Source organism: Chlorocebus sabaeus, chromosome 7 (assembly GCF_047675955.1).
Source record: "Chlorocebus sabaeus isolate Y175 chromosome 7, mChlSab1.0.hap1, whole genome shotgun sequence".
In the NCBI taxonomy this organism is placed as follows: Eukaryota; Metazoa; Chordata; class Mammalia; order Primates; family Cercopithecidae; genus Chlorocebus; species Chlorocebus sabaeus.
In genome coordinates this window covers 39,675,209-39,699,857 of record NC_132910.1, presented here as the reverse complement: position 1 = coordinate 39,699,857, position 24,649 = coordinate 39,675,209, and the positions used below count along the sequence as shown (strand labels likewise).

At 43.8% G+C, this 24,649-nt stretch overlaps 2 protein-coding genes and 1 non-coding gene across 3 annotated transcripts in view; 1 reads left to right on the top strand and 2 right to left on the bottom strand.

Annotated features, from left to right (window-relative positions):
* Positions 1-24,649, top strand: part of ABCG2 (ATP binding cassette subfamily G member 2 (JR blood group)) — a 144,046-nt gene that overhangs the window by 2,682 nt on the left and 116,715 nt on the right. The gene's annotated exons all lie outside the window — the stretch shown is intronic.
* LOC119623947 (U6 spliceosomal RNA) lies at positions 1,853-1,959 on the bottom strand. The gene has a single exon (XR_005240047.2). It is a non-coding gene; the product is annotated as a U6 spliceosomal RNA (small nuclear RNA).
* Positions 4,360-24,649, bottom strand: part of LOC103235948 (cystatin-B-like) — a 33,529-nt gene continuing 13,239 nt past the window's right edge. The window contains exon 3 of the mRNA XM_073017476.1: positions 4,360-19,168. Coding sequence (XP_072873577.1) covers positions 12,295-12,591 — 297 coding nt within the window. The 5' untranslated portion in view covers positions 12,592-19,168 and the 3' untranslated portion in view covers positions 4,360-12,294. The remainder of the gene's footprint in view (positions 19,169-24,649) is intronic.

Genomic DNA, 24,649 nt, shown 5'->3' with positions numbered 1-24,649 from the left:
CCACTGGACCTAGGAAGTCCAGCTGGTTTCACCTCTCAGAACCACTGCCAGACAGACAGGAATCTCTTCTGTTTGAACTAAGTTTCAAATAACATTCCCTTCTATTATGGTCTATAATCAGAGGTGTTATGAAAAACCATAACCCTCGTAGCATAAGCACTGACTCATCAGAATACAAGCTAGCTGTAATCAGCCCATCCAACAGCAGAGGGCGGGTAGGCAGTAAGCATGTGTGGGGCTGAGTATCAGCCTAAGCTATCCCAGGTCTGAACTAGACTTTTTTGGGGTAGAAATTGTAAGGCTGTAGATGACTTTAGAGACGTAGAGTCTGGTTTCCACCATCATCTGCCAACTCTCTGGACCCCGTTTTCTCAGATGAGGCCATTTCCCTCTCTTTTCAAGACTGGAGTAATCCCTCAGTCCAGCTGTCTACTCCTGCAGCTGATACTGTAGAAAATAAGAGTTCCCCTAGGGAACTACAAGACTCAGAATCCCATCTGCTTCCTGAACAGGAGAAGGGCAAGTGCATATATCGTTTTGTGGAGTGTTACAGCAGAAAATGAAACCTGATTACCACGTTATCCAACTGTACAAAGCACTGTCCCATACATTATCCCCCTTGACTTTTCACAACTTTCCTGGAGTATATGGGTCAAGGAGATTGTTATTTCAACCTCTGGATGGAGAAACAAAGGTCCCAGTGAAGCAATTTGCCAAAGGCACACAGCTGGTCTGTGGGTGTGCTGGGATTCAAACTCAACGCTGGTTTGCTCTGAGTTCAGGTGCATCCTGTGCTTTTCTGGCCTCGGCATCTTCTCAAGACCTCTGATGACCTCTTGTTCTGTACAAGGGTGTGTTACCTTTTATGTCATAATTTGAAATCTTTGCATTAAAAATAATCCTATTTCTACTTTTTTGGTCAAAATTACTCATGTGTTTGTCTTAAGCTTTGTCTCCATTAAGGTCTTTACTCCCCAGGAAAAAAAAATGCTTGAGACTAATGCTTCTCAAACTTTCTCAGGCTGAGATGTCACCTGGGGAGCTTTGCTACAACTCAAATCCCTGGGCTCCAACCCCAGAGATTCTGCTTCCTAGGGCAGGCCCCAGGCATGGGAACTGGCATTCTAATAAGCTCCCAGGTGATTTTAGTGCCACCACTCAGAGATCACACCTTCAAACAAAAGTCACAGCTTCAGTTAATATTTTAAAAGAGTACATTTATGGTTTAGTGAGGGGGGCTTAGTGTACTTTTGTATACGTATATTATTTATTTATCTAATTTTTTTTGAGACAGAGTTTCGCTCTTGTTGGCCAGCTGGAGTACAATGGCATGATCTCAGCTCACTGCAGCTTCTGTCTCCTGAGTTTAGGCACTTCTCCTGCCTTAGCCTCCCAAGTGGCTGGAATTACAGGTGCCTGCCACCAGGCCTAGCTTATTTTTGTATTTTTAGTAGAGACAGGGTTTCACCATGTTGGCCAAGCTGGTCTCGAACAACTGACCTCAGGTGATCCACCCGCCTCAGCCTCCTAAAGTGCTGGGATTACAGGAGTGACATTTATGTTTATTTTAAAATGTTTTTTTAGACAGAGTATTGCTCTGTCACCCAGGCTGGAGTACAGTTGCATGAACATGGCTCACTACAGCCTCTGCCTCAAGGCTTCCACATCAATCTCCTGAGTAACTGGGACCATAGGCACGCGCCACTACACACAGTGAATTTTTAAATTTTTTTGTGGAGGCTGGGTCTTGCTATGTTGCCCAAGATGGTCTGAAACTCCTGGGCTCAAATGATTCTCCCGCCTCAGTCTCCCAAAGTGCTGGGATTACAGGCTTGAGCCATGGCTTGTCTTTTTAAATATAAGGTGCTTCATGAATTTGCCTGTTATCCTTGCACAGGGGCCAAGCTAATCTTCTTTGTATCATTCCAATTTTAGTATATATGCTGCTAAAAGGAGCATGTTAGTGTGCCTAATAATAGATTATCATGCCAGAATTCCTGGGTTTCAATATTAACGCTATCACATGTGCAAGCTATGAGATCCTGGGAAAGGATTCTTATGCCTCAGTTGCCTAATCTATAAAATGGGAATACTAATACTACCTACCTCATAGGGTAGTTGTGAGGACTAAATGAGTTAGCAGTGCAGGACACAGAGTATCTCTGTGAGTTTGCTATGATTTTCACTAAGTCTTGCTCAATAATTATACTTTACAATAGAAACACCAACAACAGGCTGGGTGTGGTGGCTCACGCCTGTAATCCCAGCACTTTGGGAGGCCGAGATGGGCGGATCACGAGGTCAGGAGATCGAGACCATGCTGGCTAACATGGTGAAACCCCGTCTCTACTAAAAATACAAAAAAATTAGCCGGGCGTGGTGGTGGGTGCCTGTAGTCCCAGCTACTCGGGAGGCTGAGGCAGGAGAATGGGGTGAATCTGGGAGGCGGAGCTTGCAGTGAGCCAAGATCGCACCACTGCACTCCAGCCTGGGCAACAGAGCGAGACTCAATCTCAGAAAAAAAAAAAAAAAAGAAACACCAACAACAAGATTCACACAGATATCAAACATTCTTCTTGGATGTAGGTGTTGCCCCAGGTTTAATCACGGTCAAACATGTTCTTATGTGTGTAAATGTGAAGGATTAGTTGTCCTGGGCTGTCAGCTAGCCTGGTTATGTAGGACTTTCCACATCATTCTGACAGATTGGACTTGACCCTGACAGTGATGAAAAGTCATCAACGCAGCTTCAAGCTGGGAAGTGCAATCAGAATTGCATTTTAGAAATGTCTCTTGCTGTAGCATAGATGCTGTAGCATAGGTAGGAAGAAGGTGAGGCTGGAGGCAGAAACCTGTTTGAATAGACTGTTTCAATAGTCCCAGAGGGAAATAATAAGACTTAAACTAAGCAATATGGTTTGGCTGTGTCCCACCCAAATCTCATCTTGAATTGTAGCTCCCATAATCCCATGTGTGGTGGGAGGGACCTTGTGGGAGATAATTGAGTCATGGGGCCAGTTCCCCCATACTGTTCTCCTGGTAGTGAATAAGTCTCACAATGGTTTTACAAGGGGAACTTCAACACTATTTTATGTTATTTTTCTTATTAATATAAGAAGATAGGAATGTCAGGCCTCTGAGGCCAAGCTAAGCGATCATATCCCCTGTGACCTGCACGTATACATCCAGATGGCCTGAAGTAACTGAAGTATCACAAAAGAAGTGAAAATGGCCTGTTCCTGCCTTAACTGATGACATTACCTCGTGAAATTCCTTCTCCTGGCTCAGAAGCTCCCCCACTGAGCACCTTGTGACCCCCTGCCCCTGCCTGCCAGAGAACAACCCCCTTTGACTAATTTTCCATTGCCTACCCAAATCCTATACAACAGCCCCACGCCATCTCCCTTCACTGACTCTCTTTTCAGACTCAGCCCGCCTGCACCCAGGTGAAATAAACAGCCTTGTTGCTCACACACAAAAAAAGGGATGAAACCCCTTTCACTTGGCTCTCATTTTCTCTCTTCCCTGTCACCATGTAAGATGTGCCTTTTGCTTTTCACTATGATTGTGAAAGGTATGTGTATTCCCCAGCCATGTGGAACTGTGAGTTCATTAAACCTCTTTTTCTTGACAAATTACCCATTCTCGGGTATGTCTTTATCAGCAGTGTGAGAATGGTCTAATACACTAAGGCAGTAGGGTAAAGCACTGAGCAGAGATCCCATCAGGAGCCTGTCATGACTCATAGGATACCATATTAAAATGCTTAGCTTATGCTTCCTGTCTACATTGAAGCCCTGTGAGAACTAAGATAGAGTCTACCTCCTATGGAGCCCCAGCCCCAGCTCATAGTAGGTCCTTGATAGTTATTTGGGGAATATATGGGTAAAGAATAGATGAAATCCTGCTGTGGTCTCCAAGGCTCTGTTATCTGGCCCCTGCCCCTTTCTCCAACCTCATCATGTTTCACTCTCCTCATTGTTCTTATCACATTGCCTTCCTCCAGGCCTTTGGAAATGCCAAACTGTGACTTCTATCTAGTGTAGGGGTTGGCAAACTACTGCCTTTGTGACAAATCCTTCCTGCTAACTTTTTTTTTTTTTTTTTTTTTTTTTTTGAGATGGAGTCTCTCTCTGTCGCCCAGGCTGGAGTGCTGTGGCGCAATCTCGGCTCACTGCAAGCTCCGCCTCCCGGATTCACACCGTTCTCTTGCCTCAGCCTCCCGAGTAGCTGGGACTACAGGCGCCCGCCACTGCGCCCGGCTAATTTTTTCTATTTTTAGTAGAGACGGGGTTTCACCATGGTCTCGATCTCCTGACCTTGTGATCCGCCCGCCTCGGCCTCCCAAAGTGCTGGGATTACAGGCGTGAGCCACCGCGCCCGGCCCCTGCTAACTTTTTATGAATAAGTTTTATTGGAACACAGCCATACCTACTTGTTTATGCATTGTCAACAACTGCTTTAGTGCTGCAACAGCAGAATAGAGGAGTTGTGACACAGCCCATACAATACAGCCTGTGAAGCCCAAAATATTCACTATCTGGCCCTTTACAAAAAAAAAAAAGTTTGCCAATCCCTGCTGTAGTCCTTTGAATTTGCTGTGACCTCTGATTTAAAACTCTACCCTCAATAAAGTACCCTCAACACAGTAATCAAAACAGTGTGGTCCTAACATAAAGACAGACATCCAGATCAGTGGAATAGAATAGAAAGCCCTGAAATAAACCCTCACACAGCCGGCTGTGGTGGCTCACGCCTGTAATCCCAGCACTTTGGGAGGCTGAGGTGGGCAGATCATGAGGTCAGGAGTTTGAGACCATCCTGGCTAACACGGTGAAACCCTGTCTCTACTAAAAATACAAAAAATTAGCTGGGTGTGGTGGTAGGCGCCTGTAGTCCTAGCTACTTGGGAGGCTGAGACAGGAGAATGGCGTGAACTCAGGAGATGGAGCTTGCAGTGAGCCAAGATTGCACCACTGCACTCCAGCCTGGGTGACAGAGCGAGACTCCATCTCAAAAAAAATAAAATAAAAATAACCCTCGCTCATATGGCCAAATGGTTTTTGACGAAGGTGCCAAGACCATTCAATGGGGAAAGAACAGTCTTTTCAATAAATGGTGCTGGGGAAACTGGATAGCAACATGCAAAATAATAACATTGGACCCTTACCTTACACCCTATACAAAAATTATCAAAGACACAAAGAGCTAAAACTGTAAAACTCTTAGAAGATAACATAGGGGAATGCTTCATGACATTGGCTGTGAGAGTGATTTACTGGGTATAATACCAAAAGCACAGGCAACAAAATAAAAACTACATAAACTGGATTTCATCAAAATTTAAAAAAAATAAAAAACTTTTATGCATCAAAGAAGGACACTTTTGGCCCAGTGTGGTGGTGCACACCTACAGTCCCAGCTATTCTAGAGGCTGAAGCAGGAGGATCGCTTGAGCCCGGGAAGTCGAGGTTGCAGTGAGTCATGATCATGCCACTGCATTCCAGCCTGGGCAACAGAGAGACACCCTGTTTCAAAAAAACAAACAAAAAAGGAGGACACTTTTTACTTTTCTTTTATCTTTTGCTTTTTTGTTTTTGTTTTTGTTTTTTTTGAGACAGACAGGGTCTTACTCCCATTGCCCAGGCTGGAGTGCAGTGGCACCATCTCGGCTCATTGCAGCCTCAACTTCCCCAGCTCAGGCGACCCTCCCACCTCAGCCTCCCTAGTAGCTGGGACTACAGGAACCTGCCACTATACCCAGATAATTTTTTGTATTTTTTAGTAGAGAAGGGGTTTTGCTATGTTGCCCAGGCTGGGCTCAAGTGATCCGCCTGCCTTGGTCTCCCAAAGTGCTAGGATTACAGGCGTGAGCCACTGTGCCCAGTCTGGACACTTTCAAGACAGTTAAAAGACAACCCACATAATGGGAGAAAATTATATATTTGATAATTGGTTCATATCCAGAATATATAAAGAACTCCTACAGCTTAACAAACAAAAAAAAATGATTAAAAAGTAGGCAAATACCTTGAATAGACATTTCTTCAAAGAAAATTTATAAATGTCTAATAAGCACATGAAAAGATGCTCACCATCACTAGTCATTAGGGAAATGCAAGTCAACACCATGATGAGATACCACTTCACCCCCGATAAGGATGGCCATTATTGGAAAAAAATAATGGTGGTTCTGACCTCCTCATGTGAACATACCTCTTGCAAAAAATCTCCTTCATCCCTCTCCAGATGAGGAAAAGAGGAAATACAAGAAGACATGCCGGGTATAGAGCCCCAGTTCCCACTTCAGGGATGCAAAATGCCCAGGATGCTATAATCACCATGCTTATTAGCCATGCACACACAGTAATGGTGTGTGTTGGTTGCTTGTATTAGTCCGTTCTCACACTGCTATGAAGAAATACCTGAGACTGGGTAATTTATAAAAGAAAGAGGTTTAATTGACTCACAGTTCCACAGGGCTAGGGAGGCCTCAGTAAACTTACAATCATGGCAGAAGGGGAAGCAAACACATCCTTCTTCACATGGCAGCAGCAAGAAGTGCTGAGTGAGGGGGCAGAAAGGCCCTAATACAACCATTAGATCTCGTGAGAACTCACTCACTATCATGAGAACAGCATGAAGGTAACTGCCCTCATGATTCAATTACCTCCTACTGGGTCCTTCCCATGACATGTGGGGATTATGGGAACTACAATTCAAGATGAAATTTGGGTGAGGACACAGCCAAACCATAAGATTCCTCCCCTGACCCCTCCCAAATCTCATGTCCTCACATTTCAAAACACAATCATGCCCTTCCAGCAGTCCCCCTCTTAACTCATTCCAGCATTAACCCAAAAATCCAAGTCCTAAGTCTTATCTGAGAAAAGGCAAATCCTTTCCACCTATGAGCCTGTAAAATCAAAAGCAAATTAGTTACTTCCTATATACAATGGGGGTAACAGCATTGGGCAAATACACCCATTCCAAATGGGACAAATTAGCCACAATGAAGGGGCTACAGGCCCCATGCAAGTCTGAAATCCAATAGGGCAGTCATTAAACCTTAACATTCCAAAATGATCTCCTTTGACTTCATGTCTCACATCCAAGTCACCCTGACGGAAGAGGTAGGTTCCCATGGCCTTGGGCAGCTCTTCCTCTGTTGCCTGTCAAGGTATAGCCCCCCTTCCAGCTGCTTTCATGGCTGGTGTTAAGTGTCTGCAGCTTTTCCGGGTGCACAGGGCAAGCTGTTGTTGGATCTGCCATTCTGGGATCTGGAGGACGGTGGCCCACTTCTCATAGCTCCACTAGGCAGTGCCCCACTGGGGACTCTTGGGGCTCCAACCGCACATTTCCCTTCTATGCTGCCTGTATTAGTCCATTTTCACACTGCTGATAAAGACATACCTGACACTGGGCAATTTACAAAGGCAAGAGGTTCAATGGCAAACTCACAGTTCCACATGGTTGGGGAAGCCTCAATCATGGCAGAAGGCAAGGAGTAGCAAGTCACATCTTACGTGGATGGTGGCAGGCAAAGAGAGAGCTTGTGCAGGGAAACTCCTATTTTTTAAACCTTCAGATCTCATGAGACTCATTCACTATGATGAGGACAGTGGCCCATGATTCAATTACCTCCCACTAGGTCCCTCCCACAACATGTGGGAATTCAAGATGAGATTTGGGTGGGGACACAGCCAAACCATATCACTGCCCTAGCAGAGGTTCTCCATGAAGGCTCTTCCCCAGAAACAGACTTCTGTCTGGACAGCCAGGCATTTCCATACATTCTCCGAAATGTAGGTAGAGGTTCCCAGACTTCGATTCTTGACTTCTGCACACCTGCAGGCCCAACACCATATGGAAGCTGCCAAGGGGTGGGGCTTACACCCTCTGAGGCAATGGCCTGAGCTGTACGTTGGCCCCTTTTAGTCACAGATGGAGTGGCTGGGATGCAGGACACCAAGTCCCAAGGCTACACACAGCAAGAGGGCCCTAGACCCAGACCAGGAAACCATATTTCCCTCCTAGGCCTCAGGGCCTGTGATGGGAGGGGCTGCTGTGAAGGTCTCCAACATGTGCTAGAGACATTTTCTCCATGGTCTTGGTGATTAACATTCAGTTCCTTGTTACTTATGCAAATTTCTTCAGTGTGCTTGAATTTCTCCCCAGAAAATAGGGTTTCTTTTATATTGCATTGTCAGGCTGCAAATTATGTTCTGCTTCCTCTTGAATGCTTTGCTGCTTAGAAATTTCTTCCACCAGATACCCTAAATCATCTCTCTCAAGTTCAAAATTCCACAGATCTCTAGGGCGGGGGCAAAATGCCACCAGTCTTGTTGCATAGCAAGAGTGACCTTTACTCCAGTTCCCAACAAGTTCCTCATCTCCATCTAAGACTACCGCAGCCTGGACTTTATTGTCCATATCACTATCAGCATTTTGGTCAAAACCATTTAACAAGTCTCTAGGAAGTTCCAGACTTTCCCACATCCTCCTGTCTTCTGAGCCCTCCAAGTCTCTAGGAAGTTCCAAACTTTCCCACATTTTCCTGTCTTCTTCTGAGCCCTACAAACTGTTCCAGTCTGCCTGTTACCCAGTTCCAAAGTCATTTCCACATTTTTGGGTATCCTTATAGCAGCAACCCACTCTCTGTGGTACCAATTTACTGTATTAGTCCGTTTTCATGCTGCTATGAAAAAATACCTGAGACTGGGTAATTTATTTTTCTTTTATTTATTTATTTATTTATTTTGAGACACAATTTCACTCTGTTGCCTAAGCTGGAGTGCAGTGGTGTGATCTCAGCTCACTGCAACCTCTGCCTCCCAGGTTCAAGTGATTCTTGTGCCTCAGCCTCCGTAGTAGCTGGGATTACAGGTGTGCACCACCACACCTGGCTAATTTTTGTATTATTAGTAGAGATGGGGTTTCACCATGTTGGCCAATCTGGTCTTGAATGCCTGAGCTCAAGTGATCCACCCACCTCGGCCTCCCAAAGTGCTGGAATTACAGGCATGAGCCACTGGGCCGTCCAGAGTCTGGGCAATGTATAAAAGGAAGAGGTTTAATTGACTCACAGTTCTACAGGGCTGGAGAGGCCTCAGGAAACTTACAATCATGGCGGAAGGGGAAGCAAACATGTCCTACTTCACATGGTGTCAGGAAGAAGTGCCGAGCAAAGTGGGATGGGAAAGCCCTTTATAAAACCATCAGATGTCATGAGAACTTACTATCACAAGAAAAGCATGAGGGTAATCGCCCCCATGATTCAATTACCTCCCACCAGGTCCCTTCCATGACACATGGAGATTATGGGAACTACAATTCAAGATGAGATTTGGGTAGGGACATAGCCAAACCATATCACTGCTCTACTGTTCTCTGTCAGCCTACAGGAGGAAAAGCAAGGCTGACAGAAGGATGCTGCTTCAGGAGGAGGCAACACTAAAAGCACTTTGAATCAAGATCAATGGGAAACCACCCCAATAAACACATTTTAGATGTTTTAGAAAAAGAAAGAAATACACAAACAAATAGAAAATAACAATTGTTGGCAAGAATGTGAAGAAATTGGAACTCTTGTGCACTGTTGGTGGAATGTAAAATGGTGTAGCTACTGTGGAGAACAGTACGGTGGTTCCTCAAAAAACTAAACACAGAATTACCATAAAATCCCACAGTTTCACTTCTAGGTATATACCCAAAAGAACTGAAAGCAGGGGCTCTGACAGATGTTTATACACCCATATACATAACAGTGTTATTCACAACAGCCAAAAGTAGAAGCAACCCTAATCTTCATCAACTGTTGAATGAATGAACAAAATGTGGTATATACAGAGAATAGAAGATTATGCAGCCTCAAAAGGGATGAAAATTCTGACTGCAACATGAATGAACCTTGAAAACATTATGCTAAGAGAAATAAGGACAAATACTATATGATTCCACTCATATTAGGTACTGAGGATAGTTAAATTCATAGACACAGAAAGTAGAATGGTTGCCATTGGGGAGAGGGTGAAGAGTTGTTTAATGAGCAAGAAGTTTCAGTTTGGAAGATGAAAGAAGTTCTAGAGATGGATGGTAGTGATGGTTGCACAACAATGAATATACTTAATGCCATAAAACAGTACACTTAAAAATGATTTGAGCCTTTAATCCCAGCACTTTGGGAGGCCGAGGCAGGCAGATCACCTGAGGTCGGAAGTTCAAGACTAGCCTGACCAACATGCAGAAACACCGTGTCTACTAAAAATACAAAATTAGCCGGGTGTGGTGGTGTGTGCCTGTAATCCTAGCTACTTGGGAGGCTGAGGGAGATGAATCACTTGAACTGGGGAGGTGGAGGTTGTGGTGAGCCGAGATCACGCTATTGCACTCCAGCTAGGGCAACAAGAGTGAAACACTGTCTCAAAAAAAAAAAAATGATTTGAATGCTACATTTTTATATTATGAATATTTTACCACAGTAGAATAAAGTAAAACAACTCTACCCTCAGGTATTTGCATGCCTCCTACTTATTCTTCAGTTTTCTGCTTAAATAGCATGTCCTCAGGGATGCTCTCCTATTGCTCTATGTAATTTCCTTGTAGAACATATCACTATCTGAAATTACCTTTTTTATACATGCTATCATCTGTCTTCTCCATTAGAATATAAGCTTTTCCAGCATAAGATCTTTGCTTGATTCAAAACTGTACCCTAACACTTCGTTTTTGTCACATAGTAGATATGCAGTGAATACTTGTGGAACAGTACACTGAAAAAGAAAGGGTTCCACCTGGAGGTTGTATTAGTAAATGTACTCTGTGGCAATTTTAAATGTACAATACTCAAAAGTCAAAATCAAACTGAACATTTAAATTCAAAACAGTATTAGCCGTGATAGTGAGAAGGCATGAAGAAAAGTGTACACGCACATCTGTGTAAAATATTTCCTGTCATGCACTTTTCACATCACCTCCCTGCTCAGGTTCCCAGTTCCCAGGACCTCAGCAATTCCCTTATTTCCTTTCCATGTATCGCCTGTTCACTTACCTACAGTCAATGGCTGCTTTGGTGCTACAATGCCAATGTGGAGTGATTGCAAAAAGAATGCATGGCCCACAAGCCTAAAATATTCACTATCTGGCCTTTTACAGAAAAAGTTTACCAACCAACCCATGACATAGGTAAAGATAACAGACTAGAGATATTGTCTACTCTTCTCTAAGAACTTTCATGATAGTCATTCAAGTCAATCAAGATGTGTTTATTGGGATTGGAGACTATTATTCTAAGTAACTCAGGAATGGAAAACCAAACATTATATGTTCGTACATTCTCACTCATAATTAGGGGCGAAGCTATGAGGTTGCAAAGGCATAAGGATGACACAGTGGACTTTGGGGACTCGGGGGAAAGGGTGGGAAGGGGCTAAGGGATAAAAGACTACAAATTGGGTTCAGTGTGTACTGCTCAGGTGATGGGTACACTAAAACTTCACAAATCACCACTAAAGAGCTTACTCATGTAACCAAATACTACCTGTTCCCCAAATCTTAGGGAAATAAAAAATTAATTAAAAAACAAGAGAAATGTTTATTGAGTTCCTACTATGTTTCCAGCACTGTGTTAGTCACTGGAGATAGAACAGTGAATGAAATAGAAATCCCTGCTGTTACGAAGCTCACTTTCTAGAGGGAGGAGGACAAATAATAAACAATAAACAAATAAATAATGTTTGTTAGACGGTGAGAGGATTACAGAGAGATGCGTAGTAAGGAGTAATCAGGAAGGCAAAGAAAGGTTTTGCAATTTTAAACACAGTAATTGGAGTAGGCCTTGTTAAGAGGTTGACATTTGAGCAAATATTTGAAGAAAGACTGAGAGGGAATGAAGAGACCATCTGGGAGGAAAGTATTTCAGGTAGAGGGAATGGAGGCAGGAACATGTCTAGCGTTCTAGAGAAACACCTGGGAAACCAGTGTGGATAGCAGAAACATTCTACCTGGGTTCTCACACTCATGTGTTCCCTTTTTTTTTTAAAAGGATTTAAAAAATATATCTATTTTGAAAATATTTTGAAAGTAATTAAGATCACTGATTGGGAAGGAAAGAAATCAACACAATGAAATTTAGGAAGAGAAATGCAAGAGCAGCTGCTGAATCCCGCCCCTCACACTCCCAGGGCACAGCCCAAAGATGAAGCTTATTTTAGAATCACAAGTGCATGCTCTGGTCCATGGAGGATCACTTTAATTATCAGTCTTCTGGCTGAAGGGTCCTGTCCGAAGTCAGGATCAGAAATAGCTCAGCTCGTCGTGCTTGGCTTTGTTGGTCTGGTAGTTAGACAAGGTCAAGGGCTTGTTTTCGTGAGGGAGAGATTTGAACACTCGCAGGTATACGAAGTCTTCGTCGCCAACGTGCACCTTGATGAAGTAGTTTGTTGCCGCCACCGCTTGGCTCTTGAATGACACGGTCTTAAATACAGGGAACTTCTTGTTTTCTTTCTCTTCAACCTGGGACCTCACCTGGTCGGCGATGTCCTGGGTCTTGGCGGTGGCCGGCTGCACAGCGGAGGGCGCCCGGCCCATCATCTTGGCGGTGACGGAGGGAACCTGGCGAGGGGACTCAGCCTTTTTTTAACTTTTAGAAACATCGTCTTACTCTGTCACTCAGTCTGGAGTGCAGTGGTGTGATCATAGCTCACTGCAGCCTCAAACACCTGGACTCACGCAATCCTTCCACCTCAGTCTCCTAAGTAGTTGGGACTACTGGAAGGTGCTACTGTGCACTGCTAATATTGTATTTTTAGAGTCTGAGTCTATTCTGCCCAGGGTGGTCTTGAACTCCTGGCTTCAAGAGACCCTGCTGCCTCAGCTTCCCAGAGTGCTAGGATTACAGGCATGAGCCACCATGCTTAGTCCCATGCATACACGCATTCTTTTTTTTTTTTTTAACGTGGAGTCTCACTCTGTTGCCCAGGCTGGAGTACTGTGGTGTGATCTTGGCTTACTGCAACCTCCACCTACCGGGTTCAAGCAATTCTCCCACCTCAGCCTCCCGAGTAGCTGGGACTATAGGCATGCACCACCACACCCGGCTAATTTTTGTAATTTTAGTAGAGACAGGGTTTCACCATGTTGGCCAGGCTGGTCTTGAACTCCTGACCTCAAGTGATCTGCCCGCCTTGGCCTCACAAAGTGCTGAGATTACAGACATGAGCCACCATGCCTAGCCTCCGTGCAATCTTGTTATGTGCAAATATTGACTGCTGGTTTAAGGTATCTTCCCCTTCCTGTAGGACAACATCCCAACTTTGCAGGGTATCCCCGCTTACACTACAATTGAGCCTTAGACCAATTCACTGTTCTATCAAGCCAGCTGCTCTGTAAGATCTAGGTATATACTGAATTTTGAGAATATGAGACCTCTTTTACCATAATATATGCCCTTGATCACAGACAATATTATATGCAATATTAAAGCAACAGATAAAGCATTCTGTAGCTTCATAATAGTGGTATTAGTAGAAGCTCTGCAGGCAGGGAATAAAATGTAAAATTAAAAAAATTTTTTTTTTTTTGAGACGGAGTCTTGCACTGTCACCCAGGCTAGAGTGCAGTGGCATGATCTTGGCTCACTGCAACCTCCACCTCCCGGGTTCAAGTGATTCTCCTGCCTCAGCCTCCCGAGTAGCTGGGATTACATGTGACCACCGCCACGTCCAGCTGATTTTTGTATTTTTAGTAGAGAGGGGAGTTTCACCACGTTGGCCAGGCTGGTCTTGAACTCCTGACCTCAGGTGATCCGCCCTCCTCGGCCTCCCAAAGTGCTGAAATTACAGGTGTGAACCACGGCGCTTGGCCACGGTGCAAAATTTTATCCAGAACATGTAGCTATTCCTGAGAAGATAAAGGGCTGTTCCTTTTATGTTGGGAAGAGTTCACACAATCAGCTACTACTAGGTGGCCATCTGGTCACCCCGGACAATAGTGCCTTATCAGTGGCTTAGTGTTGACTTCAGCTTTTGGTCAACGGGACATTCAGCAGTAGGTATAGTCAGAGCATCTTTGGCGAGGGAAAACCATGTTATTAGCTCACACGTAACTTCCTTCCATGCTGGCACAGTTTGTACACGGAGCCACTGAACAAGCACTGGGATACCTGGAGAAAGAGGCTTACTGACATTCACAAAATAGGCCATCTTGATCATCTGACTTTTGAGAACCTCCACCATCGTGATACAATCTACTGGATATATATGCGGCACACAAATATTCCCACCCTCTGCGTCCATTCCAAAAGGTCCATGCATAGTCCACCTAATCACCAGTTTTTCAATTAGTTTTTTTCAAGTCTCCAGCCAGCCAGCCAATCCACTAGCCATGGCTCATAAGTCATCAGAGATCTTTGTGCCTTAAGCCATGAAGTAAACAACCAGATATATCACTCAAGGTTCTGTCCACAGGGAGGATTTCCCTTCAGCACAGTCTTTAACAGTCACGCCTCAGTGGGTTTAACAGTCACGCCGAAGTATAGTCGTCCCCTTCTTGTCAGTGTCAACATCATTTTCAGATCCATAATGCGCAAGCTAGCCCCCATAACAAAGAAATATCCTGCCCAAAATGTCAGTGGGGCCAAGGTTGAGAGAAACACTGGCTTGAAGGAAGATTCATGGTATTCTTCGGTGGATGGAGGAGCTTTCAGTCTCTGAACTGACACAGGTCTGGGAATTAGGTACAATGCACGGTGTGGCAACTCAAGTTAGGGTTCTGCCTAACGGACCTAGACTTTTTTCTGCCTAGATGTCAAGCAGCATCTTAGGAAGCAGTGAATTAATGATTTTTCAGGACCCCATCATCCATTAGCCCTTGCCAGAGGGCTCAGCAGATCAAAGCAGTTTGATTACTATTCCATCTCTGTGGTTTACTGTGGTAGTGGCACCATGTTGTCCCTAACCGTGAAGCTACTACCTCGCCTTTGACATGCCAGGACCCCATTATTCCCACTGAAATGAAAGCACACATTTTCACTGCAGCCTTGTCCAGCAACACCTCTGACCTATAGTGCTCCTTGAGGATGCTAGTCCCTGGCTCACTAGTGCATTTCCTCATGTCTTAGTGAAAGGAGAGTTTCTTGAATCTTCCCAGAAGAGTCAAGTTAGTAAATGGCTGAGAAGATTGAACATAATGGACCCAGTCCTATTTCCCTGAATTTTCTAACCCTTTGTCTGTAATATGTTAGGGAATTTTTGGCATTTCAATCTCATTAACTCCAGACTATCATTGAGTCCAGGCTTTCATTGGCTAACCTTTTCAGACTGTTAGAACCATCCCCGGTACTCCAGCCAACATTCTATATTCTAAATCCTGGGGGAGTACACCCAGGTCAATTAATTTGGCTTGAATATTATACTTTATCCCCATTGGTCCAACACCCTTATAATTTACACTCTCAGCTCTTCCCCAGTCCTCTTCTGATATCTGGCAAAATCACGCAATTCTCTCTTTTTTTTTTCCAAATTGTTTTTTAAGACTGTCTCACTCTGTCACCCAGGCTGGAGTGCAGTGACATAATCATGGCTCACTGAAACCTCAATGTCCTGGGTTCAAGTGATCCTCCTGCCTCAGCCTCCCATATAGCTGGGACTACAGGTGTGCACCACTGTGCATGGCTAATAATTTTTTAAATTTTTGTAGACCAGGCATTGTGGCTCTCACCTGTAATCCCAACACTTTCGGAGGCCAAGGCAGGAGAATCACTTGAGCCCAGGAGTTGAGACCAACCTAGGCAACATAGCAAGACCTAATCTCTACAAAACAAATGAACTAACTAACAAAAACAGATTTGAGTGTGGTGGGATGTACCTCTGGTCCCTGCTACTTGGGAGGCTGAGATGGGAGAATCGTTACAAAAAATTTTTTCTGTAGAGATGGGACCTTTGTTACCTAGGCTGGTCTTGAACTCCTGGGCTCAAGTGATCCTCCTGCTTCAGCCTCCCAAAGTGCTGCGATTACAGGCATGAACCACCACACCTGGCCCAACTCTCTCAGTATATAGATTCTCTCTCCTCCTAGAGAAGACCTGTACTCTCTCTGGCATATTGTTCCGGTTTTCTATACCTACCTAACAAACCACTCTAAAACTGAAAGGCTTAAAACAATTTGTCATATGTCTCATCATTCTGATTGGAGTGGATTTGAGAGACAATGGGGGAGGACTGGAGAAGTGAGTATCTTTTGAAGAGTTTTGTTGTAAAAGAGAACAAAATGATAGAGCAGTAGTTGGAAGAAGATGTGGAATCAAGAGGAATATTTTTAAGGATGGGGGAAATAAATAACAGTGGGCCAGTGGTGGTAATCTCAGCACTTTGGGAAGCTGAGGTGAGTAGACTGCTTGAGCCCAAGAGTTTGAGACCGGCCTGGGCAATACAGCAAGACCTTGTCTCTACAAAAAATACAGAAATCAGCCAGGCATGGTGGTGTGCACCTGTAGTCCCAGCTACTCAGGAGGCTGAGGTGGGAGGACCACTTGTGCCCAGGAGTTCAAGGCTTCAGTGAGCTATGATCGAAACACTACACTCTAACCTGGGCGACAGAATGAGACTCTATTCTCCCCCCCCAAAAATTAATAAAGGATGCTAGGTGTGGTGGCTCACGCCTGTAATCCCAGCACATTGGGAGGCTGAGGCAGGTGGATCACAAGGTCAGGAGATCAAGACCATTCTTGCCAACATGGTGAAACCCCGTCTCTACTAAAATACAAAAAAATGAGCTGGGCATGGTGGCATGTGCCTATAGTTCCAGCTACTTGGGAGGCTGAGGCAGGGGAATCACTTGAACCCGGGAGGTGGAGGTTGCAGTGAGCCAAGATCGCAGCACTGCACTCCATCCAGCCTGGCGACAGAGCAAGACTCCATCTCAAAAACAAACAAACGAAAAAGAAATATAGCATATTTATACTGTGGGGAAATACATCAGTGGAGAGGAATATATATATATATATATCAATGATATAGAAGAGAAAGGGGAAAAGTGCCGTTATTGAGTTAGGAAAAAGGGGATGGGACTTCATGCAAAGTAGAGACATTGCCTTAGGCCTTAGTAACATGGACAGTTCCTCTAGGGTAGGGTAATAGGAGAGAAGGCAGAGGATGCCAGTGGGTGAGCAGATACAGTGAACAGAATCTGAAGTTCTCTTTTGCTTACTTCAGTTTTCTCAGTCAAGTAGGACATAAGGTTATCATCTGAGAATGACTATGGGAGGGGAAAGATGAAAATGTGACGGTGTTGAAATAGGAAATAGAAGAGTGAATGGGCTAGGGAAGTACAGTATGAGTTATCAGGCATTACTGAGGGTCCTGGCATTGAGATTCTTGATCATGAATTTAAAATCAGATAATTACAGGTCTTGGTGGTTCAGGCCAGTAATCCCAACAGTTTGAAAGACTAAAGCGGGAAGACTGCTTGAGTCCAGGAGTTTGAGACCAGCCTGGGCAACACAGTGAGACCCCGTCCCTACAAAGAATTTTTAAAAATTAACTGGGTGTGGTGGCATTCATCGGTAGTCCCAGCTACTCAGGAGGCTGTGGTGGGAGGGTCATTTGGGCCCTGGAGTTCAAAGACTGAAGTGGGCTAAGATCTTGCCACTGTACTGTCCAGCCTGGGTCACAGGGCGAAACCCTGTCTCAATAAAACTAAAAATTCAAACATAAGATCAAATAATTTATTATTCTTATGTGTTTTTCTCCACCCACGTTCAACTGCAGGGGTACAGGCACAGAGCGGGGGTGGGGACAGGAATTTAATGAGGGTTTGTGGTTTGCCAAGCAAGTGACAAAGCAAAAGGGGAGCAGAGGAGCTGAGGGCATTTGCAAGGATATAATTATAATGATCATGGAATTTCAGCAGGTATGGTGACTAAAGAAAGCAGTGAGGGGCGAGGCACAGTGAAATACTGGCATAATTAATGGATTGTAGGCCCTGGTGGAGGAAGGTCAAAGGTTTGCCGGAGTTGGGTTACCAGAGGGGTTTAGGTGGAAAGACAGACTATGCTTACAAATTCCATGGCATGACCTGCAAGTACATAGCTAAGGGAGGGTGGAGAACAAGATCACTGGAGAAGAGAAGTTCAAGGTAGTCAGAGGCCAGAGTGCTGGGGAGATCGTTTTCAGAGATACAGAATTCACCAAGAATTAAGACAGCAGAAGTGTCACAGAGAGTGACAGTACCAGGAACTACAATTACTGATACATGCAGGAGATGGTTCTGAAATCTGAAGACGGCAGCAACCATGCAGAGGTAGTCAGTGTTCAAGTGTAATGACATGAAATTCAAAGCTGAGATCTTCTGGGGAAAGTTATTAGATGATCCACTTTGGGATGTTCGTACTTTTTGGTAGTTTCTCACCTCAGAATAAGCAATAGCGGAATGTGAAATTTTAATCACAAGAGGGCGCTGGAGTCCAGAAAATTATTCCTTTTGGTTTTTGCCTAAAGCTAGGGCAATCACACCGTTGAGAGAGGAAGAGGACACTACTAGTAATTATTTGGGGGCAATATGTGTAAATTGGGACATAGGCTCACACTTTCTCCTACACTATATAAGCATGGGCAATTTAAGAATGAACGAGCTGTGCACCAAAAGCTCTAATTCTCATAAATCACTCGAAATGCTTTTGACTTGCAATCAGGTAAGAGAAAAATGGCCAAACTTGATTTTATCTGGAAGAGAGGATTGAGAAAGACTTTCCCCTCTGGCCCACATCTCTAGTTATATTTATTGCTTATCCCATTTTTCCCTTTAGTGCAGTACCAGTTTGACTGTATTTTCAAGTTAAGAGAATTGCTGTGTTCCCTAAAGTATCTCAGTCATTTGAAAGTAAAGATTTCGCGGCTGGGCACATTGGCTGACACCTGTAATCCCAGCACTTTAGGAGGCCAAGACGGACAGATCATGTGGTCAGGAGATCGAGCCCATCCTAGCTAACACGGTGAAACCCCGTCTCTACTTACAATCCGAAAAAATTACCCAGGCGTGGTGGTGTACTCCTGTAGTCGCACCTACTTGGGTGTCTGAGGCAGAAGAATCGCTTGAACCTGGGAGGCGGAGGTTGCAGTGAGCCGAGATCACACTATTGCACTCCAGCCTGGACAACAGAGTGAGACTCCATCTCAAAAAGAAAATTAAAACGAAAACATGATGATGATCATAAAGATGGAAATAACAGACACTGGGGTCTCCAAAAGTGGGGAGGCAGGGGTTGAACAATTACCTATCAGGTACAATGTTCACTATTTGGACACTGGGTACACTAGAAGCTCAGTCCCTACCAGTATGCAATCTACTTATATAACAAGCAAGCACATGCAACCCCAAATCTAAAATAAAATAGTTTTAAAAATACACAATGAAAATGGCTTTTGTTAAGTCCCGTTTAGCACATTCTCTCCTTAATTAGTCACACTACTCTCTCTTCTTCTTCTTTTATATTTTATTTTATTTTTTTAAAATTTATTTTATTTTTTTAGGGACCAGGTCTCTCTGTGTTGCTCAGGCTAGAGTGCAGTGGCCAGTCCCTGGTGCAGTCACAGGGCACTACAGCCTGGAGATCCTGGCCCCGAGAAATCTTCTCACCTCATCCTCCTGAGTAGCTGGGAATACAGGGGCAGAACACTGCATCTGCGCCTCTTCTGAACAAATGCAAATAAAATCAACTCTGGCTTCTGTTATTCCTTGAAAAAAAATGTATGTATGGACCAGGTATGGTGGCTTATGCCTGTCCTTCCAGCATTTTGGGAAGAAGCTAGGAGTTCGAGACCTGTGTGGGCAACAAAGCAAGACTGTCTCTATAAAAAAATTAGCCAGTTATGGTGGCAAGTGCCTATATTCCCAGGTACTCAGGAGGCTGAGGTTTGAGGCTGCAGTGAGCTATGATTGTACCACTGCACTCCAGCCTGGGCAACAGAGCAAGATCCCATCTCTAAAAAAAAGTATCTGTTTACAGCTCCAGCACATTTTTAACCATATGGGGCTTATTTCTACCATTCTTTTTGCTTTAGAACAACATCCTTCATCCTCACTGAATGGGATGAATGTAAATAGCACCTCAAGAAAATAAGGAGAAGGTAAGGCTGCTGGGGAGAGCATTTCAAAATAAACTACAAATAGATTTTACAATTTATTTTACTCCCCTTCAACAAACACAAAAATATTGCCTTACTAGCCAGGCACAGTGGTTCCTGCCTGCAGTCCCAGCCACTGGAGGTCGAGGCAGGAAGGTTGCTTGAGCTCAGGAGTTCCAGTCCCACTTAGGCAACATAGAGAGGCACTGTCTTAAACGTATATACGTGTGTGTGTGTGTGTGTGTAGGATTACTTACATTACTTACACCTTTAACCTAATTGTATCCAATTCAATCAAAACACATTTTATTACCAACTTATATGTGCATTAGGATTCTACACCTGTAGAAATACCCACAAGGTAATAGTCTTATACAGGATGCTTAGGTTGTTTTGTTTTGTTTTATAAGACACATCTTTAAGATGCATTCAGCCGGGCGTGGTGGTGGGCACCTGTAGTCCCAGCTACTCGGGAGGCTGAGGCAGGAGAATGGTGTAAACCCAGGAGGCGGAGCTTGCAGTGAGCTGAGATCCAGCCACTGAACTCCAGCCTGGGCGACAGAGCGACACTCTGTCTCAAAAAAAAAAAAAGAAAAAGAAAAAGATGTATTCAAAGAGGGATCTACCACTAGGGTACAAAAGCAAAAAACGTATTCAGTCAAAAATAACTGAGTCAAAAATAACTGGCAACTGGGGAAAACGGTGAATAGCAGAGAGGACTCTGTTTATTAGTTTTATCTTTAGGTTATCTTTGGCAAAGGAAGAGCATAGTATATTGCTACTACCATGTAGCTTGAATCTAAAACTTATCATCACTTATTATTTTACATAACATTGCTACCACCAACACAACCCCTGCCAATCAAACTGAAAAAAATATTTTCTTTCACTTAAAATGTTTATTTTTTACTTATAGAAAGAGGTATGAACTTTGTTTTTTGTTTTTGTTTTGTATTTTTTTTTTTTAGAAACGGAGTCTCACTCTCACCCACGCTGGAGTGCAGTGGCATGACCTCAGCTCACTGCAACCTCCAGCTCCCAGGTTCAAGCAATTCTTCTGCCTCCTGAGTAGCTGGGATTGCAGGTGCTCACCACCACGCCTGGCTAATTTTTGTATTTTATTAGAGATGAGATTTCACCATGTTGGCCAGGCTGGTCTTGAACTCCTGACCTCAGGTGGTCTACCTGCCTCAGCCTCTCAAAGTGCTGGGATTACAGGCATGAGCCACCACGCCTGGCCTGGATTTTGTTTTTATTTATTTTGTTTTTGTTTAGTTTGTTTGTTTGTTTTTGAGATGGAGTCTCACTCTGTCGCCCAGGCTGGAGCGCAGTGGTGCGATCTCTGCTCACTGCAACCTCTGCCTCCCAGGTTCAAGTGATTCTTGTGCCTCAGTCTCCCAAGTAGCTGGAATTGCAGGTGCGTGCCACGACACTCGGCTAATTTTTGTATTTTTGGTAGAGACAGGGTTTCGCCATGTTGGCCAGTCTGGTATTGAACTGACCTCAAGTGATCCGACTGCCTCAGCCTCCCAAAGTGCTGAGATTATAGGCTTAAGCCACTGCACCCGGCCAAGGTATGAACTGTTTTGTTTTGTTTTTTTGAGACAGTCTCACTCTGTCACCCAGGCTGGAGTGCAGAGGTATGATCTCGCCTCACTGTAATCTCCGCCTCCCAGGTTAAGACCAATTTTGTCAGTTCAATTTCAAATGTTATAATTAAATAAGTAATTTAGGCTTTTGATTTAAAGTTGCAATACTACAAGTTTGGCGTACTTAAAATAAGTAAGGTTGGCCATGTTTATGATTTCGATTTATTTGCTTTGTCTGGGTTGCTTGAGCACTTGGGAAAGTTTAGTTTTTTAAATTAGAAAATGGAAGTACCTTGTATGCAGAAAAAAGTTAACAGAGCAGATCTGTTTGAGGCTGCTATCCTTAGAAAGGCCTGCTTTTGAGTTTGATTCTTAGGGAGCATCTGGAAGTTGCTTCACAGTGTCCCCAGTTATCAGTTAACTGATGAGGATGGATCACACACTTGCTTTCTTTCCTTCCGAGACTCTGAAATTTCGGTTTCAGAGTGTATCTACATGACCAGCCCTCCTAAAAACCTTGGGCCCTAAGTCTCTAGTGGAGTTCCCCGGGCCAAAGTATTGCACACATGTTGCATTTTCATTGCTGGGGGAAGTGTGTGCTCTGTGTGACCCTTCATGGGAAGGAGAGAGCTTGAGGAAGCTTGCCCATGGATTTCTCCAGACTCTCCCTATAGCTTTCCCTGAGTGGTGGCTCACACCTGTAATCCCAGCACTTTGAGAGGCTGAGGCAGGTAGATCACCTGAGGTCAGGAGTTCGAGACCAGCCTGGTCAACATGGTGAAATCCCATCTCTATCATCCAGCTGTGTATCCTTGCAACGTTGTTGTAATAGTAATAAATCTTAGCTGTGAGTAGAATGGTTATATATACTGAATTATGTAAATTGTTTCAGTGAATCTCTAAACATAGAGGTGGTCTAGGGCAATCCCAATGACACTCTAAGGAACTGGATGTTTTAAACTTCCAAGTACAGTTTAAAGTATTTGGAAATGTTTAATGAACTAAGATTATAAATTAGACCAAACCATTATTGAGAGATTCCTTGGAAGTGAATACTGAAATTTGCTACACTTACTGATAGAGCAATCATATTTGCACACTGAATTTACAGCCCTAAGAAGAAGTAGTCTTCAATTTACAACTTTAATTATCAGATATTAATTTCTAAAATCCACATAAACATTTGAATACTTTTCAGCCAACAAAAATATCCCTCATTGTGCCCTGACAGGGATATTGAAAAAAAACAAAATGAGGTTGGGTGCAGTGGCTATGCCTGTAATTCCAGCACTCTGGGAGGCTCAGGTGGGAGGATTGTTTGAGCTCAGGAGTTCGAGACTAGCCCACATAACATAGTGAGACCTCGTCTCTACTAAAAGTAAAAAAATTAGCCAGGTATACCAGGGCATGCCTATATTCTCCACTAGGGAGGCTGAGGCAGGAGGACTGCTTGAATCCAGGAGTGCAAGGCTGCAGTGAGCTGAGATTATGCCACTGCACTCGAGCTCTGGGTGACACAGCAAGACACTGTCTCAAGAGAAGAAAAAGAAAAATATCCCTCGAGGAGATCAAAAAAGCTCAAAATTAATATATCTCATCACCCAATAGCAGATTTCTTGTCCTCGCACAGAAAGACTTTTTTTCCAGTTGTCCACAGTTTCATGTCACTAAGATTTCAGTTAAAAAGAAGAAGACTAGGATGTAAACCTGTGTATGCCACTTCATAGGAAACCATATTATACCACTTTACAGATTCTGCCTCTGATGATAATGTTAAAATGTGATTTAAAAAAAATCAGTAAGTAGGAAGTCCAATTGAACTCATGTAATAGCTGGTAACTCTGTAGTGTTAAAAGCCCAGAAAAAGTTAATAAAAGCTCATCTTTCTAGTCTTTTAGTACTCTTTAATGTTCTAGAGATTTCTCCATTGGATTATGAAGAGTGTGGCAGGGGTCTCAAGTAAAGCAGTAAATACTTGTTATGCATAAAGTAAATACTTGTTATGCATAAAAATGCACTGCTTTGAGACTGGGCGCAGTGACTCACACATGTAATCCTAGCACTTTGGGAGGCCAAAGTGGGTGGATCACCTGAGGTCAGGAGTTGGAGACCAACCTGGCCAACATGGTGAAACCCTGTCTCTACTGAAAATATACAAATTAGCTGCGTGTGGTGGTGCATACCTGTAGTTACAGCTACTTGGGAGGCTGAGGCAGGAGAATCACCTGAGCCCAGGAGGCAGAGGTTGCGGTGAGCTAAAACTGTGTCACCGCACTCCAGTCTGGGTGACAGAGTGTGACTCTGTCTCAAACAACAACAAAACACTGCTTTGTGAACTGCAGTTTAATGAGAAAACAGGGACTTTCTCCCATACCTACCATTGTACCTGGCACTCAGTAAATCCAGTATGTATTTGTTCAATGAATGGAAGAGATCATGATGTATAATAGTTGTGAGAATAAGATGTAAACATTTCTAAAATGAAATGGTTTTGGAGATAGGAAAGAGTCATTAAATGATAAGCTGCTAAATGAATAGAAGTGAGAATGTTACCAAAACACCAGGGGTTTGGTCTAGGGTCCTGCTGCTCACCACACAGAAAGCCAATCACTGAGACAAGTATTGCTAAGGAAGAAGGCTTTAATTGGGTGCTGCAGCTGAGGAGATACAGGCTCAGTCTCAAATCCTTCTCCCTGACCAACTAAAATTAGGGGTGTATATAGCAGAGAAGAAATGCAACAATGTGTAGGAAAATAGGAACTGGGGAGGCCTAAGGAAGCAATCCTGATGAATAAGGGATCTGGTGTCTCATTGTCTGGATGTGACGGTCTGGTGAGTTTCAGTTCTTTGATGCTTTTTGAGAGGCCTTGGGGTTCTTTCCTTAGGAAAGAACTCAGATAAAACAAATATAAGTCTTAAACTTTAAGACTATCAGGGTCA